Below are 19,927 nucleotides of genomic sequence, written 5' to 3'. Positions count from 1 at the left end.
CTCCGACTCAGTTTACACAGTTTCCACGCATCTTTTTTTTCTTTCTAGCTTTGAATGGTTTTTGAAACATTAATTTGTGCCTATTTAAAATGTGTTTATTCCTCGGCGGGTGCACCCTCAACATTTTCCGTGTCCATGTTGTGAATGACTCGAGTGTGGGACCTGCTTAGTCATGCTAAAACACACCCGTCTTACACCTCCTCTTGTGTCCCCTTTTGCAGGCAGCCCCAGAAACAGGATGTTAATGCTTGACGGAATGCCTGCAGTCCGAGTCAAAGCTGAGCCCCTGGAATCGGAACAAGGGGTAAGAGAGCATGTTGTTTTCCAGACAATTCCCTTTTTTCCTCCTGCTTTCCTTTCCTTCTACCCTCCTCCCGGCAATGGGCCGATAATCACTCCCAGGCCCCGGCAAGTGAGCGAGAGAGCGGAGTGAGTGTGGGGGCTAAGAGGAATGGTGGGAGAGCATGGTAGTGAGTAGGAAGAGGAGAGGAACCGTGAAGAGGAGGGGAAGCTACAGCTGGAGCAGGAATGCATTGGGAGCGTTTCGGGGAGGCGACCGGGGCCAGCGTGGAGTCTGTGCTGGCTGGGGGTGATTGCGCAGATGTAGTCACTGCTCCGGGGAGGAGGGTCACATGAGAAACTCTAAATCTTATCTATCTCTGTCTGTTCCTGCTCCTTTATGTCTCTCAATTCCCCTCCATCCTCTCTAGCCCTTTTTTTTTCTCTCACGAAGACACATGAATTAATATCCCTCTCGTGCAAATATAGAAGTACACACAAGGCCCTGTGGTCCCTCTACAAACACCATCACCATCATCATTTTTGGACTTGATGTTCAATTAAGCAGTGTGCACTGACCATGTTGGGTATAATGGAGCTACCTCATGCTGGTTTTTTTCACGGCCCACATACAGTATCAGTGCTCTCTGGTTCGACATACCTAGAAATAAAGTGGTCTTGTTATGGGGAAGCTGTTGCTAGGTTACCAGGGCTTTGTGTTGCTGCCACAGCTGTGTGTGCAGTGGGCGCAGGCCACTTCATATTTGCAATCATGAGGAGTTAGTGTTCAGTTATTGCTGATTTCCATTCACAACAGATCAATAATGTCCTGGCCCCCAATATATAGAGCAGGTAGGAGAGCAGTCGGTATCTGTTGAGGCGAATCTGAGAGTGTCAGCTTGTGATGGATGAGAAAATTACCAGCTGCAGATAACCCATCAGGTTATCACAAGTCGTCTGGACAATTGTTTGGCCGGGGAGGCGCGATGTCTCAATAAGGAGTCACCCTGTCCCTCCGTATCGAAGGACTTGACAGAGAGGGAGCAGGTGGCCTCGTTCTGGCTCAAGGATTCGCGAGCCAGACTCTCGCACCGCCACCGACGACCGGGGGTTTGAAGTCCTCCTCGGTACGCGAAGTGATGTCAGTCACAGGCAGGATGTGAGCCATGCAGCCCACACGGCTTTGAAGTGCACCGATCCAATCTTGCCCCAACAGGCTGAGCTTCCCTTTAGATGGCAGAGGCAGACAGACAGTTCAGGCTGCCGCTGCAGAAATGTGGTCTTCATTTGGGTGGCGGGGGGCCAAGGGCTTGCTGGAAATGGTCTGCCTCGTTAGACCGCCTGCAAGGGCCTGGAAAATCTGTCCCGCTTACCAGTATCCCCTAATAAAGACAATGGCATGAGGACAGAGGCAGGCAGGCGGGTCGAGCATATCTTTATATGTGTGTCAGGGTGTGTGCGTATGTGTAGGTTTGAGCGCGTAAGTGTGTTTATGTCTGTCAAAATGAAAGTGGGGGGGTGGCTTCAGTTTTCCATTGGTGCTGCCTGAGATCTGTTGGATAACTTAACCCCAAAAATGCAAATAAGTTTCTGTTTTTTACTTTTATTTCCATACAAGTCTACCTCTTTTTACACAGATGATTGGCTAATTTAACAGGTTCCTATAGTAACTGACTATATTCTTAACTGCCTTCATCATAGTGTTACCACGAAAGTGAGCACTTTAACTCTTTAACACTTTGGAATAAAGAGAAAACCGTTCATTTGAATTACTCTTGCAACAAGGTGCAAGACTTTGTAAATGCTGGGAGTGTGAAGTGACTTCTTTCTGATTACTGAGAACTGGAGAACACAGCTTGAACATATGTTGTTAAACTGTAGCCGAAGAGGTCGAGTGCTGGTATTGTATAAAAGTATGAAGTTAACAATGTCTCTTCTTTGTAGCCATTTGCCTCAGGATAATCACATGTAACATTTCCTCAAGTGGCTTTTTGCTTTAATGAGAGTAGCTACTAGCAACTAGAGGGAGGGGGCACATGTCTCCACCAAGGTTAAGGCCATCTTGCCATGATAAAGAAAGTGAAAAATACATCCTGGCTCCAAACGTTTCTTCCAATCCGCTAAAATTTTTTACGAGTTCTTCCATGGGTCAAGCCCCATCCCCCCACAAACTTTCATTCATGGAAACTGGTTCAGTAGATTTGTAGTAATCATCCTGACACGCAGCTAGACAAACAAATAGCAAATAAAAACACTTGGCGGCGGCGGGGGGGGGCACTCAGATTGTAAATACCTCTGCCAAAACGAATGCCCCATCTTCCCCTTTTTAATAAATTCAAATTGAAAATAATTTTACTGAATCTGCCCGTTTGTCCAGATCCACTCCCAATATTTCCCTTGGGTCATTCCCCATCCCTCCCGGAAATTTCATTTCAACTAACTTTTTTTTCGTAATCTAACAGACAGACAAACAGCATATATTGAATAGATCAGCATTTACAGTAATGATTTAACCTCTTTTTACTCAACTTCCAACCAACTGCACAAAATGCTGATAAATGTTGATGTTATTTTTAGTTTGAAAAGAATTTAACATGATTTTATTTCCTTCCTGTTTTTTGAGGATTTTGAGCACAAATGAAAAAAAGATATATTTACTACCTTACCTAACACTAATCGTTGGATATATTAGCTGATGTTGCGTTAGCATCAGAGTTCAAGGCTGAAACTGTATATTTTATATATTTACAGCGTTCAGGCTACACTTGTGGTTAGCACTCACAAGTCATACACTTTCTTCACAGTCATCTTTTTTTCTCTTCTGCTGTCTTCTTTCACTAGCAGAACTGGCAAAAAAAAGAAGAAGCAGAACTTAGCTGTGCACGCTGTGAGAGCACGTACTGACAAAGACAAGATTTCCGAAACACTGATACAGTATCAGCCTCAATGGAACCAATGGCTTCAAAGCCTTCAGGCGGTGTTGCTGCAGGCGGTCTGTGACACTCACATCCTATATGCGGCATGCAAACACAGAGATCACATGCAAAAGCAGCTGGAGGATAGCTTGAGGCTCTGTCAAGAAAGCCTACACGAGGAGCTGCTGCGAGAGAAGCTCAGAGGACGTTTGACATCAGAAACATACACGTTGAAACTGAGCTGATATTTGTTTTGAAGTGCTTTTAAAGGAAACATATCAGGATTTTTCACTTTTTCTTTCCTCGAGTGTGTTATGTAGGTTTTTGCTGTATATACAGCAGCTGCAGATGAAATAAAAATAAAAAATCCGAAGTAAAGGGAGAGGAAAACACTAAATCTCCTGAAGCTCCTCGACAGTAGACCGAGATACTCCCAGGTCATTGTGATGTCACGTTACATCCAGATGACCCGGAAGTACCATGGATAATTACGATTATTCCCACCTTGTGGCTACTCTAGCAAAGCCCCAATCAAAGCCAGGTAAAGCAAGAGCGTAGGCCAATATGCCCGTCACATGTTTGAAGCGCTTAACCAATCACAGCACAGTGGGCAAGCTGGCCAATCGAAGCAGACTGGGCTCTGTCGGGAGGGGCTTCTTAAAGAGACAGGAGCTAAAAACCAGACATTTCCCACAGAGGCTGAAAATAGGTGCCACAGAGAAACTGATTTATTTTCTCAACATTGGAGTATGGCAACTTTTCTAAGTAATAACTAAAAATAATTAACCTGAATATGAGCATAATATGTCTCCTTTAAAGCTATGAAACAGTACAGCCAGTAACGGAGGGACATCTGGAACCTTGATCTTCCAAGGAAAGAATCTTTTGGTTAAACCTAAACTTTGCCGAGAAGGAAATCAACAATGACTTTGATTTACCTTACACTTTAACACCCCAAGGCTATATCACAGCGTGTCTGCACAGATGGCACTTTTAACCACATTTTTCCGTTTGTAAGTATCACGCGTCCGACGGAACAGATAGGCTTCTGTTCAAATCGATCCAGCTGTCCAGAGAGTTTGCGTAAAAAGCTGCACATTTCACTTGTGCTCCATGCACTGAAAAACCACCCGCAGCATATTGAGGCCTAGTGACTGTGTGTTTGATTCTGTGACCTACTCTCACTACTGCGCCCGAACACATCCTGTGCACAGTACAGATGGAGCGCTGAAGCTTGCTCCACTGACACGCTGTTCACACTACGCCTCCTGTGTAGACATGGTGTTGGCTTTATGAGTAGACAAACTCAGAAAACGTTACGGCGCACTGCGGTAGCGCCTGCGGAGCAATTAAGTCGAACTCGCATCAGGTGATTGGTGTCAGCTGCTTCTTTCGCGATTCGCCCGACAGTGGGTCATTCATTAGCTGCTCCCCTGCCAAGTGATGAGTAAAATCCAATCATATTCATACAGGTGGAGAAGTTTGTAACCTGACAACTGAACTATTATGCTGGTGATCATCAACCACCAATGTTCTGTGCAATGTCCCCTTTATTCAGAGTTATCACTTTATTTTGATTTGTTGCATTTTCCCCTCACAAGTTCTACCTTTTACATAGCAGTTCAATCATTTTATATATAGGCTCTCCGTAAAACGACGCACACAATGCAGATAACTTTATAACTTTAAATAGTAAAATTGTATATGTTAAGGGACTTCTAAGGCATCAGATTTGAGCATGTCATTTTTTTGGCTGTTTTCTTCTTCATATATATCAAGGATTTGTAGTAAAATGCAAAATCCTGACAGTATATACAGGCTGTGTTTTTATACATTTAAATTAAGTAAATTCTTCCACAGTTAATCATAATGTTTATCCTCCCTTATGATTCTAAACGTTGCAATATTTCTAGTAGAGTGAGAAAGACAATGGAGATCAGGTTCCAGCCAGTTGTACGTATGGCAGCAAAATGGATTTAGTCGCTGTATTCTAGCACTGTCTGTACTGTCTCTATTTCTATTCCTTGTACACATATTGTACATATATATATTGTATAGCTTCTATTTAACTCTTTTACTCTTTTACTAAAAGAACAAAGATATATTGCATCTTTAATCCTATTGGAGTTTTCTCAAAGCTATCTAAAAGCTGTGTACATATGAGTTTATTAAGGCGGATTAGTTCACCCAGCAGAACACTTATTGCTGCCCGGATTCTGTGAGGAGCTCCCTCGAAAGGCAGTGTCTTTTCTCCAAGTTTAACTGTATAACAATTTGCTATAAATGGTCAATTTCTTGTGGGAAAGGTCTCTGGCTGAACTGTTCTAGTAGAAAGAAAAAAAATCAACTATGAGTTTCCATGAGGGAGGAGCGACGACTTCTTTATCACAGGACGACATAAATCATCTTATCACGTTTTCACAAAGACTGTGAATGACGCCTAACCCTGATTGTGCTCTCTCGTGATAAAGGGAAAAATCTTGAAGCTTTGAGTCCAGTAGAAACCCTGCTGTAAGTGCTTGGTGGGTGGTATTATGAAGGAGAGCATAATGAGCTGTGAACCTTGACCTGACACCACTGAACCTGAGCTGAACCCCGCTGAAGACCAGGGGTCATCGGGGGGAATATTTCATGGGGTAGGGTTTGTTTTCCAACTGGGGAGGAGTTGCACAGTGAGAGGCTCTTTTTGATTCATGGGGTCGTAACATTTCCTGTAGGCTGAAAACGAGTATACAAGTCTGGAGTAAAAATAGTACACATAAAAGAGCTACACACACACTCGCACACTCAGAAAAATTCGTAATACACCGCAGATCCTCTCTTAGCCAGCATTACATAAGGGGAAAGAAATGTGAGTCTGAAAAAACAAAAGTGAGCTAGGAAATCCACAGTACATTTTTACATTTTCTGCTGCAGCTTCAATCTGAGTTTTTTTTTTCCTTTAACTTTAATGAGCTTTTCCTTTATGATTGGTAAAAAAAATCATGGATGTGCTCACTCCCTGGTGGCCTTAAGTGTGAGGCTTCCACTGGGAGGATCGACACCGCTTGCACTCGCTCTCACACCCCTCCCACATTGAACTCAGTGGTCCTAGAGCGGCTACGTCTCGCGTTAACGTGGTTAATTTGACATTAAAACAAAGACGAAAGATGTCAAAGTAGTCACGAGAAACAAATGCAGGCTGGGTGCGTGTTGTTTTCCCGACTTTGCGTGTTCTCCATTATCTACTCGAAGTAAACAGGTTTCCGAAACTTGCGCAGACAGATGGAGCGGTTGTGTTACAGTCTGCTTGGTGTTAAGTGAAAGATATGTTGAGGGATACGCCGAGCCACCAGCGTTGGCCTTAGGAGGCCCATCGCTGAGAGACAGAGACAGAGAGACGGTCAGGAAATTGAGCCCATATGATGTTTTTCCACCGTCACAAAGGAGATTTAGGAGAGATACAAGGGGGAGCCAAGAGAGAGCTGCGTTTCTGTGGGAGTGATGGAAAACAGGAGGAAGAGAGAGAGAGAGAGAGAGAGAGAGAGAGAGAGAGAGGCCCACGCCAAGAAAAAGAGAGTGAAAGGAGGTGAATGTGAGAGACACTATCTTTACTCCTGTATTTCATCTGTGAATGACATCATGCTAACCGAGGGGAACTGAAAGCTTGAATGAACATGTGGAAATGAACTTTCTCTAAAAATGTCACCGCATACTGTGTTTACCTTTCTGACATATCTCTGTCATGCACTGCTGTTGTTTCTGAAGCTGACACATTCATCTATGATACATGATGACAAATGTTCTTGACCTTAGTTTATCAACACATCACCTCTTTAGGTAATATGACAGCTCAAATTACTGCGGGACATTAGTGGAAACGTTGAAATTAATGTCAGAAATACATGAATTGAAGGCAAATTGTTTCACATATATCTGTCCTTGTGAGAGACATTGAAACTGATCTTACATCGTTGTTTCTTTTCCTCCCACAGTCACCTAAAGTGCGCCCTTACTCTGCGATGGACGGCGTCCCTTTTTTCCTCAGCAGAGTTAAACCTGAACCTCCGGAGGACCTGCTCGCCCACGACCTGCACTTCCACACGCAGACGGAGCCCGTCGACCTGTCGATCAACAAGTCCCGCCCCTCATCCTTCCTCCCCACCACCACAAACTTATCATCCTCCCCGCTTAGATCCGCCTTCTCCCCGTCCTCGTTATCGTCGTCATCCTCCTCCTCCTCCTCCTCATCTTCCTCCTCTCCATCAGTTATCACCTCAGCCTCATCGGTGTTCACGCCAGGCCCCCTGGTCGCCCCTGGCGCCGGGCTGAGAGGTCAGCCGTATTTGCACATCCTGCACTCTGGGCTGCCTCCTCCATCCAGCCCTCTGAGCCTGCAGGGAGCGGGGAAGCTGGGCAGCCATGTTCACCGCATCCCGGTTGTGGTACAGTCACTGCCCCTCATGTACACCACTGCCGTTCGATCGCCCTCCAGCCTCAACAACACCATCGTGCTACCTCTGCTGAATGAGGTCAAAAGCCAGAGAAAAGGTGAGGCCGTCATCTCCAAATTTACATCATATTCATATGGTTGAGTTAAGTTTTAAGATTTATATTAAACCTTTTTTCATAATTTTCAGTTAAAATCACTGACATTTCTCCAGGAATCATTCAAAGACAGTTGGATCTTTAAAGGAAATGATGAAGCTGATTCAGACTTTGTCCTACTGCCTCATTAATGTATTAGTTTTACATAAGCTGTCTGATGTGTCTGCCATGAAGCTCTAGCCTCCAGCTTTACTGAGAAATTAAAATTGAAATCAATTTAATCGCATGAATTATTCGCCTAAACTTAAATAGTCAAATATTTGTAATAATCAGTTGTCAAACATGACAATGCACTAGTAATATTTATAATTTAAGGAGTCCTCGGATGTCTCCAGAAATAATGGATCTTTAAAGACATACTAGACCTATGTCATATATTTTGTTGATAATTTGTGTACTCAGGATATCCAATGTTCAAACCCAGAAAAATTCAACATTTTATTAAATATAATATAAGACTATATTTTGATCACATCAAATCTACTTTCCAAAGCTTTGCTATGGCGGCCTGGGAAAATTATGTGTGACCAATTAATGCACTTCTAGCCTGTTAGCCAGCTAAATAACATATGATGAAGGAAAAACATACTGCTAGCTAGTTAGCTAAACATTGTATGATAAAAAGGACAACACACTTCTAGCCAGTTCACCAGTTAGCTGTTTTTATCGCACGAATAAAACTAAAATAATGACCTCTTCTGTGAAGATTGATTTGCGGCTGAGTCATGTCAGCTTTACAGCAACTCCCATGATCCCACTCTGCTTCATGATGTCATCAAACAAGGTGTTCAGCAATTGTTTCGATCGAGAGAACCCTAGTGGCTGAAGTTACATTTTGCACGTTTAACTGAGAACCTGTCCTATCGTAGAAATGGAATAAGTTGAGTCCATATCTGTGTTTGGCAATTTTGGAGACAGATCCTGGCTAACATTGGGTCGGAGAGATGAAATACCGGTCGGATGCAGCAGGAGTTATGCCCGTGACAAGCTGTGTTTAGTTGTGTATTTTGTCTGGCAGATGTCCTGAGCTGTCTTTAGTCAAAGCACTTGCAGACACAGTGCTGTGAAGGCTCACTGTGTGTGTTTATATGCTTTTAGAGACAGCCCGTCAGGTGGTTATGTTCCCCCTTCAGAGAGAAGACGAGGTTTGCAGCTTGAAAGGTTCTTATATCTTTTACCGAGAGAGATTTCGCTTGGCTGTCATAAATAGCCTCTGGTGCAGGTAGGCAGGGCCGCACCAGTTGTTGCCTTTCCCTTTAAAGAGACGCAAACATATGGGGCAGTTTGAGTATTAGTCCTCTCTGGCCCAACCTAGACAGTGTTATTGGTTTTCCTCTCTGGGTGTGGTTTCACTGCCAACCACGACGAGTATTCTGACGGTAGGTGTTTCTCTGAGCAGTACACAGAGCGACTGTTGGTTATAAAAGAGTTTGCTTTTTTGTCACTCCCTTCGCAGACACACTCAGACTATAAGTCACACCCATGTGTCGACTGTACATACAAGCAAACAAACAGAGATGTGTAATTAGAGCGTGTGCTCGGACAGACACTCGGCTGGCAGGGTGGGGTGGTCCTCGGAGATGGGGCGTTTTAAATGTTAGATGTCTGCTCCCAAGGAGAGCGGAGGAAAGAAGTAAGAACAGGAAAAAGAAGAGTTGCATAAGAGGGTGTGGATGGATATTGAAGATGGGTGGCACTTACGCAAACACATGCACACACGTCCATGGTCCAGCTTTAGCTCTGCTCAGCTCTGAAGTTACCAAGCTGAAAGGAAATTGGGTGAATGAACAGTAGAGCATTGGGTGTGGTGGATACAGTGGTTTAATGAGACAGCAACCGGTAAACAAAGGGAACTTTTAGCCACGTGAACTCAATATGACTGGATGAGAATGTTTACATAAAACCTTAAACAGTCAAAATCTAATTTAAAGTGATGTATGGTCACAAGACCTCATATTACACTTCTGTTGGGATATGACCCAAACGTCAAATCAAGATAACGACAAAAAACGACTCGTACCTGTAAATTGCAGACACTTCTTTGTAGACGTAAGTTCCAATGCCAGCTGTTACCTCCTTCCACCTTGTTGATTTTTTTGCCATGTGGTGTGCTGCAGGCAAAAGCTTCTTTTAAAGTTTGAGTTTGGGTTTTGTTTTGTTTTGGCTCTCATCCTGAGGAGCTTAAGTCTGTTGTGGGGACCAGTCTGCTAAATATGCACAGTTTTCTGGTCTATGTCAGACTTATAGGGGAGCCTTCTACTGGATTATCCTGTTTTGTTTTATTCATTCTCCTTCATGTTTGCTTCCGTGCCCTTAATGGACATATCCTGCCAGCATCATGTGAACAAACATCATCCAAACAATTGAAAGTATTGCACTCATGATTTGTGGCACAAAAATAACAAGGAATTGTGATGGGGAATAATGGTTCTTTGAAGGAGGTGGATTGCCTGATTGATTGGCTCAATGGCCAATCACAATCTAGTCTCCCCCTTGGATGTCCAGGCCCAGCAGATAAGTAAGAGGTCTTTTCAGTAAAAATGGCATCATATAGTAGGCAGTGCAATTTAGGCACAACATTAAATGAACGACTCTCAAGTACAACTCGTTTTCTTTTGTTCGTGTCAGAGATATTCGAAAACACAACATTACGAACTCCAATGGCACCCAGAGGGCGCATACTTAGGCCAGGGCCCAGAATTCCCCTTATGAAACCACATTTAATTTCAATAGATCCCGATTTTTATTTGGATTTTGACAATTTGCACACACTCATAAATGAAAATGTCAAAAACCGCCCTTTCTTGCAATGAAAAAGAAAGTTTACAAAAAATAGTATCTCTGCTCCCTGATGAGTCAAAATGTTATGAATTCTTTCCTGGCCCATACTGCATCCTTAAACCAAGTTTCAGGGTAACCCAGTCAGTAGTTTCTGCTTAATACTGGTAACTGGCATTTGATGTCATTATACAGTATATCAAATTGTACTGCGCAGCTGTGGTCCTTATTTATCTGGTGCCGTCAGATGTCACTGTTGGTTGATAGCTGGACAAATAAGTTGAAGCCTGCTCTGCTCATGTCAAGTTTAATGTGATTATTGAAGCTCTCAACATAGATACACTATGTACAACACTTACACACATACACTCATCCACTCTCCCACGTGCACACACATACATACGCGCGCACACACACACACACAGGTTGGCCATCCTCTTTTAAAAGAGGGCGGGTACGCTTCCTTTCACTGCTGTCTCCCTGTCTCCGGCAGGAGGTTGCCATGGAAACAGGGCTTGACTGGAAACAACAGGAGAGAAAGAAAGAAATCCGGTGCTCTGCCCACCTCTCCACCACTCCTCCATTGTGTCCCTCGCTCAAAATACCCCTTTTGCAACACACAATGCATTTCTAACTAATTGCAGGTTTTCCGTGGGGTAGGCGAGCTGGTGACCACTCTGCATAACGCACTCTGCATCAACAGTTAGAAATCTTTAAAGGCAAAAGCTCCAACGGCGTCGCAGCACTTCCTATGTGCGCCCACCCCCCCCCCCCCCCCCCCCCCCGAGTAATAACACCATGTCTGCTGCTAACTCGAGACCTTTATTATGTGCCATTATGGTCACACTCACTCGGCTGAGAGGGCAAAGGAGGTGAGGTCCTGATAGCTTCTAAATGCACCAGGATTACAGGAGAATGGGGTCTCAGTGGAAAATACTCTATACCTTAATATATTCAGTGTTCGCAATGCTTTCATCTTCACAAAGATACTAGAAAATCTTCATCATATTGTTACTGTTTGGCAGATTAATCATAATGTTGTTTCAGAGGAATTCTTATTACATCAGTTAGTGAATTAATCCTGTACTGCAGATTTCCAGGAACATATCCCTGGCAGGCAGTCAGCGGCAGGTCTTTACTTTTTTGGACAGTGATCTCTTGAGGTTTTGAGGATGTACTCAGCCTGTGTCCATGGAGACAGGGCGGACAGAACGGCTGCAGGCTCCGGCAATATAACCCACGAGCTGTCACAACTTTCGGAATGGATGTAACTTTGTCATGTTGCCCTGAGAGACAGATACTCCTGTGCTCATGGGCTGAGGGGGGGTCATGGTTTGAATAGCATGCAGATGGACAGTCAAATGTTCAGCAGAGTTTGCTCGCTAATTATCGCTGTCCGCTAAGAAAAAGGACCACAGCAGTGAATGGATGAAATTAGACTCTTGTCTTCTCTCCGGGCCTTTTATGTAAAGGTTTGCCATTATCATGAATATGATAATGGCAAACAGTTTCTCATGTCGGAGAACAGAGAGCAGAGAGAAAAGACTCGCTCTCATGCACATGTTCTTTTAACTTGGACATATTCTGTAGTCTCGCTGGGCATGATACACGCACGCACGCAAGCACGCACAAGCACACACACACACACACACACACATACACACAAAATAACAAAATGCACAAATGTTCCCACACACAACAAAGACGCCCAAATGCTTCTCCACCCAGCTCCTAATCTCTAAAGTTGAAGGCTGTGTGTGTATGTGTGTGTGTGTACGCATGTATACACACTCTTCTGTCTATGTGTAACTACTGGCTACAGTTTCATGAGTGGTTGTTCTTTCCTTAGCTACCGACTGGAAATACCAGCACTAATGCACACACACACAAACACACACACACACACACACACACACACACACACACACACACACACACACACACACACACACACACACACACACACACACACACATCTATATCTATATATAGATATAGATGACAGTATGACATAATGACAGTTCTAAAGTCTGAAGGATAATTCCTTGTAAAGAGGGATTTATGAAATGACAACATTAAACTGTATGAAGGCGATTCCCACATAACGATTAGAAACACTTTCCAGCACCCACAATGTGATATGCCTTATAAGTTTCCAGGGCCGGCTCCAGTATCATGTGTCTGACTCCTGTGTCTGTGTCCCGTCCTCACAGCATACACAGACCCCAATGGCCTATCGCCAAGGCAGATCAAAAGTGACAGCGATGACGACGACCTGCCAAACGTGACCTTGGACAGTGTTAATGAGACCGGCTCCACTGCGCTGTCTATAGCCCGCGCTGTACAAGAGTGAGTATCATGATCTATACGTGTGTGTGTGTGTCTCTGTGTGTGTGTAGGGTGGAGACTTTTCCTCCTCTACCGACCCTAAAAGCTGAAATCAAATACACAGGTGTTGGTCTTAAGCTGTTATTTCTGTTCAGTCTTGTGACAGCAACGTTGTCAGGAAGGCTTTGATGCTTTCACTCTCCACTGTTGGCAGCTGTTGAATCTGCTGATAGGGAATTTTCAATTAGCTCCACAGTTACAGTGTTCGTAGCATTCACATCATTACTCACCTGAATCTCACACTGTTACATTACAATGTAGTCGTCTGTTCAAATAAATGCCTCACAGCACCGTGCAGTTTCTCACCAAGCAAACAGAATAAACAGGAAAGAACGTAAAATGTCACTGCACATAATAACAGCTCAATCAGTTTAATACATCCGTTCATTTGGAGGGTTGAGTTGAACTGATCCTGGCTGACATTGTGCAAGAGGCCCTGAACGGATGTAACAAAGAACATTAACACTAACTGCATTCAAATATATTCCTTAAGTATCTGTATTTAACTTAAGTAGATTTATTTTCAGGTTATTTTCATTGTAACTCCACATACTGTATATCAGCCAATATTTGCACTTTTGTATTCCACTATTTTTTTTTTCAAGTATTGCGCTACATGTTCACTCTTTTTATATATTGAAAAGTAATCAGTGTTTTAATTATAGGATAATCGGTTCACTGATCCAATCAGAGCTGACTTGTAACATAAGACCCCGCCTCCTTCAACGATAACAAAGGTTCACTGGTTAAGAGACATTTGCTTCTGTTAAAAAAATAAGAAAATGGATACCGAGACTTCGCCAAAATGATATACTAGAATAGTCTACACTCGAGAAAGTTCTTTAAATTTGAATACTTTAAGTGTATTTGAAAGCAAGTAATCAGTTACTTTTGGTACTTTTTACTTTAGCACATGTTTGTCTATTTATTTATACTTTTACACCAGTAACATGTTTGAGTGTTTCCTCCACCACTGACTAAATGGAAGCTACACTCTGGACAGGTCACCAGCGACTGGGCCCGACATACAGACACAAACACCCATTCATGCTCACGTCCACATTTAACAAAATTTAATTTAAAGAGGACTTGACCCTTTGAGAATGTGTAAACTGTTTGCTCTCACTGGTTAATTTAATTCTTAAAAAAATAGAACAGCATTGAGTAGAGAGTAAACCTCGACCATTGCCTACAGGCGAGCTGCACCAAATGCCAGATGCAGACATTATTCCCTGGGGAATTGGTGAAAGTGATAAGAAAATATCTGAATCCAAACCAAATTTTAATGTTTGCCTTCTTGACCTGTGTCCCATCCTTCTCCAAAGTTTGATGAAAATTTATTTAGTGGTTTTTGCGTAATCCTGCCTATAAAGAAAAAGAAAATGCACAGGGTTTTGAGTACCAGTGTTTAACGTGCTCTCCCTGACACCCTGGATAAGAGCATTTTCTGAAACTTCTCTAACACAGAATTCTCTGACTTTCTGTGCGATTTTCTCTCTGCTCTTCCTCTTTTCAATGTGTGTGCGTGGGTGGCTGTGCATTTGTACCACTGCATATGGCTCAGACATACTTTCTGCCGTGTTTCGGCCTACAGACTATCACAGCTCCTGCAGTGCTTGTCCATCTGGGTTGAATGAAAAGGCTTCCCTCTCCGATGAATGACAGCTCACCGGGTTCTGATCCGAAAGCAGGAAATCAGATGCAGAGAGACATTTGGCTCGGCCCTGCCCTCCTCCCCTGCCACACATAAACCCGGAGCAGTCAGAACTAGTAGCCTGGCCAGACTCACTTTAATACCCACAGGGACTTTTATTCAGGCTTACTGTAGGGAAAGTATTCCAGGACTCTGTGAGAATCCTGCTAATGATGCAGCAACATTAACGAGGCTATGCTGAATAGTAGGCCAACCCCGACTGGCTGTGTTTTGGTGGTAACACTCCAGCTTTGACATTGTGTGAAGGGCCTTTTTGCATTCTTTGCCCGTGCACTGCCGGCTGTGTGAGCATCGACAGTGATGAAACTTTTTGTGCAACCCGTTAAAAAACTGTGTTGTGGCTGTGGCTGCCCGGTGGAACACACAGGTTGCCATGTTTCAAGGAAGACTAACACATGCACACATGCACAAGCACACACACACACTCAGAGACACTCACTGCAGGACTCGGGTTTCAGTGCAGGTTATTGAAAGGGACAGGCGTGCCCCTGAGTGCCACACGTGGGCACCGGGTGGTCAGAGGAGAACAGAGGTTGGCAGGACCCAACCTTTCACTGCCCAAGCTTTCACTATGGAGATAAATCACCAGCCAGGCTTAGCAATGCCCTGCCAGGGCCTGCCCACACACTCGCTTCTCTGTGTGCAAAGTGCAGACTGTGCTGTGTGGAAAACTGTGCACTCCTGTGTGCGTGCTGTGTTTGTGACTGTGCGTGTCAGAAACTCTGTGTTCACGTCTTTTTTAAGTGTATAAGTCCTGCGACGTGTGTGTATTTGTACTGTATCAATGCACGTGTTCCTGCACAGGGGGCAGAACAGCTGGTTCCAGAAGGAGGTCAGCCATTGTCAACAGGAACACAGACTTGGATGTTTGTCCGTGAAAAACAAAGAAGTCTGTAGTCTCCTTGAGTTACACGATGGGAGAACGTGCACTCTGTATTGACACAACACATGCGCTCTGTGGACATCTGCAGCGCAACAGAAGCGAGCAGCACTTTTTTTGAGAGATTTCGCTCCGTTGTGCTGATATATTTCTTTTTTCCATTTCATTTGCACATGTACACTGAGAGTGTACCGCTTTATGTAATTTAGTGTCCATATTTACATGAGCAGTCATCCACAGAGCGTCAGGGAGGAGAAGTGTAAGGGCGGAGGATAGGAGTGCCTGCAGCCTCCAATCCAGGTATCCATATATAAATAAATGAGAGAGAGTGAGAGTGTGTGTGTCATGTGCTTCTTGGGCAGCCTCCTCCATATTCATGCGTTTCCCTGGGGACCAGTGGATAGGCTATTGTGGGAGAGCACTAGTGAAAGAGAGACAGTTACAGAGAGATGGGAGAGGGAAAGAAGGTGTGTGTGTGTGTGTATGTGTATATGTGTATATGTGTATATGTGTGTGTGTGTTGGGGGCAGGGGCTTGTGTTGGAAGGGTTGTGTCTATCCAAGTCTAGCTGGTCCCCAAGGACCTGTGGCCAACGAAGCAGAGCAGGTGGAGGGAGGGTTGACACGGGGTGAGGTGAGGGCTCGTATCCTTGGACAGGTACAGGAATGCCCAGTGGGCAGTCTTCCAGCGCAGGCACACACACTCACACACAGTCACACACACACAGTCACACACACACACACACACACACGTCCCTTCCTGCTTTCTCGATAATTCCACCATTTGGTCTGTTTAAGAACCGTGTCGAGCTGTTGCTGAGTCGAAACTGTTGTCATGACCCTGTTTCCTATGAGAAGTAAGAATAACATGCAGCTTGTTTGTGTTGCGGGAAACCCCCCCCCCGTTCCAGGTGACACACAAACACACATTCTGTGTCCCTCTGTCATATGCAGAGCAGCAGATGAAGAGGACAGGGGAAAAGGAACCACAACAAAGCTCTGTTTGAATTCGTTCTCAGCTGTACTTTCTGTTTCTCTCTGTGCTGCTTCTGGAGACACAAGCAGACACACACTCCCACAGCCAAGGTGCTGCGCTGACACAAGGTTCATGGCAGTGTGAATGGGCCTCTGGGCTCACATGAGAAATTACAACTAATTGATTCTAACGCAACAGCTACGATACATACGGGGTGGGAGACCTAAAGATGTTGTTGTTGCCAAGAAATGCACCCGAGTCACAGCTTTGTATTCTGCTGACTTTGCCACATATTGCGTTGCGTTATTTGATCAAGTGAAGAACAATCTTTAAATAAAACTTTTTAATTTTAAGTTTATAATATAATAACTAATTATAGTTTTTGCCTCATCAGTCACTCTGGAGTTGGAAATTGCTGGTTTAAGGGCATCTGTTGAACAAGGGTAGTCATGTTTCCCTGTTTAGTTTCACATGCTGTAAACCTGCTGATACAGCTGATAGTATCACTGGGGCTAGACAAAAAAACAAGACGAGTGAAATATTTTCAAACCACATAGAAACATGATTATCCTTCCACACATGAAACCGCTTCAGATAGTCATCATAGATGCCTTTTATTCATTTGTTTATTATTCTGTCATTTAAAGCCACAAGTAATACATTTAACTGATCAATCATTCAGATTTAATAAGACAGTAAATAGTGAAAAATGTTCATTGCAGTTTTACAAAGTATTTATTTATTTTTGGTTTGCTGTAAATTATAAAACTGTTGTTTTTTTTACTTTGTTGAAGCTGAAACCAGAAAACGTTTGGATTTCTTTTTTCTTTGTTGAATGACTCTAGCAATTAATTAACAACAATCTGGAATAGATTTTCCATCACTGAATAACTTAAAATTCTTCAGCCTTCCTTGGAGAACACATCTCCACTTCCTCCAACTATCCAGAAATTAAGACTATAAATATCTGGTCTCTGATGCCAATGACGCGAACAAAGACGTGAACATATGTCATTGTAATAAGAACTACATAATATCACAGAATCATCCATACCCCAAAAAACAGACTAAAGCAGGACTCTGTCTGCTGCTCTTAAACAGATCTATCACCAGAATGAAAAGCAGTGGCACTGAATGACATAATTTATATGCGTAATGAGTTGTTGTTTATACTTTCTCTACTTTCTTTTAGAAGCCATTGTTCTCCGACCTCCTTAAATTATTTCATAATCACGGAGTCACTTCAGAGATGAAGTCAGAACGTAAACATCCGCCTCTTCTGCTCAGTGGCTGAGCTCCGAGTGTTTCCACTGTTAATCCTGCAGCCTCACACGCACACACACACACACACACACACACGCATGCACGCACGCATACACAAACACACACACACACACACACGGAGGCCCATGCTGCCTCAGATGGTTGTCTGCGATTTTTCTGTCGCATTAGCAGATGACCCAGTCGTCCCATCAATCAATCAGCTTTTATGAAGGCGCCTCTTTGTCTTAATGTGCGGTTTTGTCATCACATTGCAGTGTGATATTTTTCTGAGTGTGGAGACTCGCAGCAGAGACAGCTAGAGGGGAGTTAGAGTTCAGTTCGTGTCTGACCCGTGTGATCATTTCCTGTACAGCTTCACATTGGCCGTGAGCCAAGAGCAACAGGTGATCTGTATGTATATGTGTTTTCCTCTAATTCTGAGAGTTTTTGTAGCCTGCGTATGTGTGTTTGTGTGTGTGTTGATTGCACGGTTGAATATCTGGGTCTGCGTTTGACAGACAGACAGACAGAGAGACAGGAAGTGGCCTCTGTGGAGGAGACACAGACTCTGACGGCCTGTCTGATGCTCACTCGCTCTCTTCCTCCTTCTCCGTTGGCCGGTTTACCTTCTAACCTTTTTCACAATATTCACAACGAACACTCTGAGCTGAGGAAACTGTTTGTGCCGGGTTCGCCCTGTTATCCGTATCCCACAGATATTACTCCTCCCTGCTCGTAAACAGAGATGTTCTTGTTTTCCTTCTCTACTGTATCTTTCTTGACAGTTTTCTGTGTGTGTTTGTGTGTGTGTTTGTGTGTGTGTGTGTGTGTGTGTGTGTGTGTGTGTGTGTGTGTGTGTGTGTGTGTGTGTGTGTGTGTGTGTGTGTGTGTGTGTGTGTGTGTGTGTGTGTGTGTGTGTGTGTGTGTGTGTGTGTGTGTAGCAGTCATGTGTTTATTACTGTGTGAAAGGTTTCATGGCTCGAATTCAACTGGTGAGACCATCCTACCTCCTCTTTGTTACCTCCTTGATTTAATTGTGTGTTTGTACACACTGTCTTATTCATATAGGGATACGTTTACATTTAGAGTTACCAAAGATTTCATATGATACTTCTTTGTAAATAATCTATATAGAGTACACTGACTAGACACACACACACACACACACACACACACACACACACACAACCTGGCTACAGGGGCTTCAGTGATTGCGGTGACAAATCATATAATCAGCTGAGGTATTGATTTTGGCTATTGGAGAGGAAATGTCATGGCAAAATGTATTGATGGTAGAAATAGGCTCAGGAGATATTAGCCTCACTTTAAAACACTGGGAAATAAACAGTTTCCACCTTTTGATTGATGAAATACCAGCGGACTTACCTCATCCGCTAGCCCCCTCAGGCTACAGCGGTATTACAGTGCCCCCTACTGGTAAAGATAATGTCGTACAAGTACTGTAAGCTATAGTATATTATATTGTTTACTATGCAGTGTTTTTACATTAAGTCATCTATATATTGTTTGCAGGAAGTTCTTGAGATGATATTCTACAATATTTTTGAAAATGTTCAAAACTCCTCATGTGCATGAACACTCTTCAACATCCACACTGACCTAAAACTAGAATGGTCCCTTAATAGAGTACATACCTCCAACAGTCCCCTCAAAGTCAATCAATCTGCACCGAATTGCACACATATATCAGTCCTCTAAATATGCCTGATTATTTTAATTAATATCCATGAATTACTCTTTGAGAAATCATTGAAAATGAACAGAAAAAACACCCCCCCATCTCACAATGTTAAAGAAAGTGGTCAAACTAATCCCTTCACCCGTCCCAAATATCCGCACCAATATTTAATTGGTTTCCACCTTTCAAGAAACAACAATGAAAACATGACATAAAAATTGTAATAGTTGATAGCATGACAATACGTAGCATTATTGTCTTTGAAGGTTTCTCTTTATTTTATTTTGTTGCATTCATTGTTTGTTTTTTTGTTGCATATTCCCTTTTAATATGTCTCACAAATGAATCAGGAAGTGCAGCCCTGAATTTTTTCTGAAAAAATGTCACTGTAAACCAAACTTCACAACGACATGATAAAATTATGTTTTTGCGGTTCTTCAATTTCCTTT

General features: G+C 43.3%; 1 protein-coding gene across 5 annotated transcripts in view; it reads left to right on the top strand.

Annotated features, from left to right (window-relative positions):
- The window catches only part of klf12b (Kruppel-like factor 12b), a 39,932-nt gene that overhangs the window by 15,230 nt on the left and 4,775 nt on the right, over positions 1-19,927 (top strand). For all 5 annotated transcript variants that reach the window (XM_053439345.1, XM_053439347.1, XM_053439349.1 and 2 more), the window contains 3 exons: positions 222-304; positions 7,169-7,724; positions 12,773-12,908. In XM_053439345.1, coding sequence (XP_053295320.1) covers positions 222-304; positions 7,169-7,724; positions 12,773-12,908 — 775 coding nt within the window. The remainder of the gene's footprint in view (positions 1-221; positions 305-7,168; positions 7,725-12,772; positions 12,909-19,927) is intronic.

This window comes from Pleuronectes platessa, chromosome 14 (genome assembly GCF_947347685.1).
Source record: "Pleuronectes platessa chromosome 14, fPlePla1.1, whole genome shotgun sequence".
Lineage (NCBI taxonomy): Eukaryota > Metazoa > Chordata > Actinopteri > Pleuronectiformes > Pleuronectidae > Pleuronectes > Pleuronectes platessa.
The sequence above is the reverse complement of the archived record's forward strand: the minus strand, read 5'-3'. Positions and strand labels throughout refer to the sequence as shown.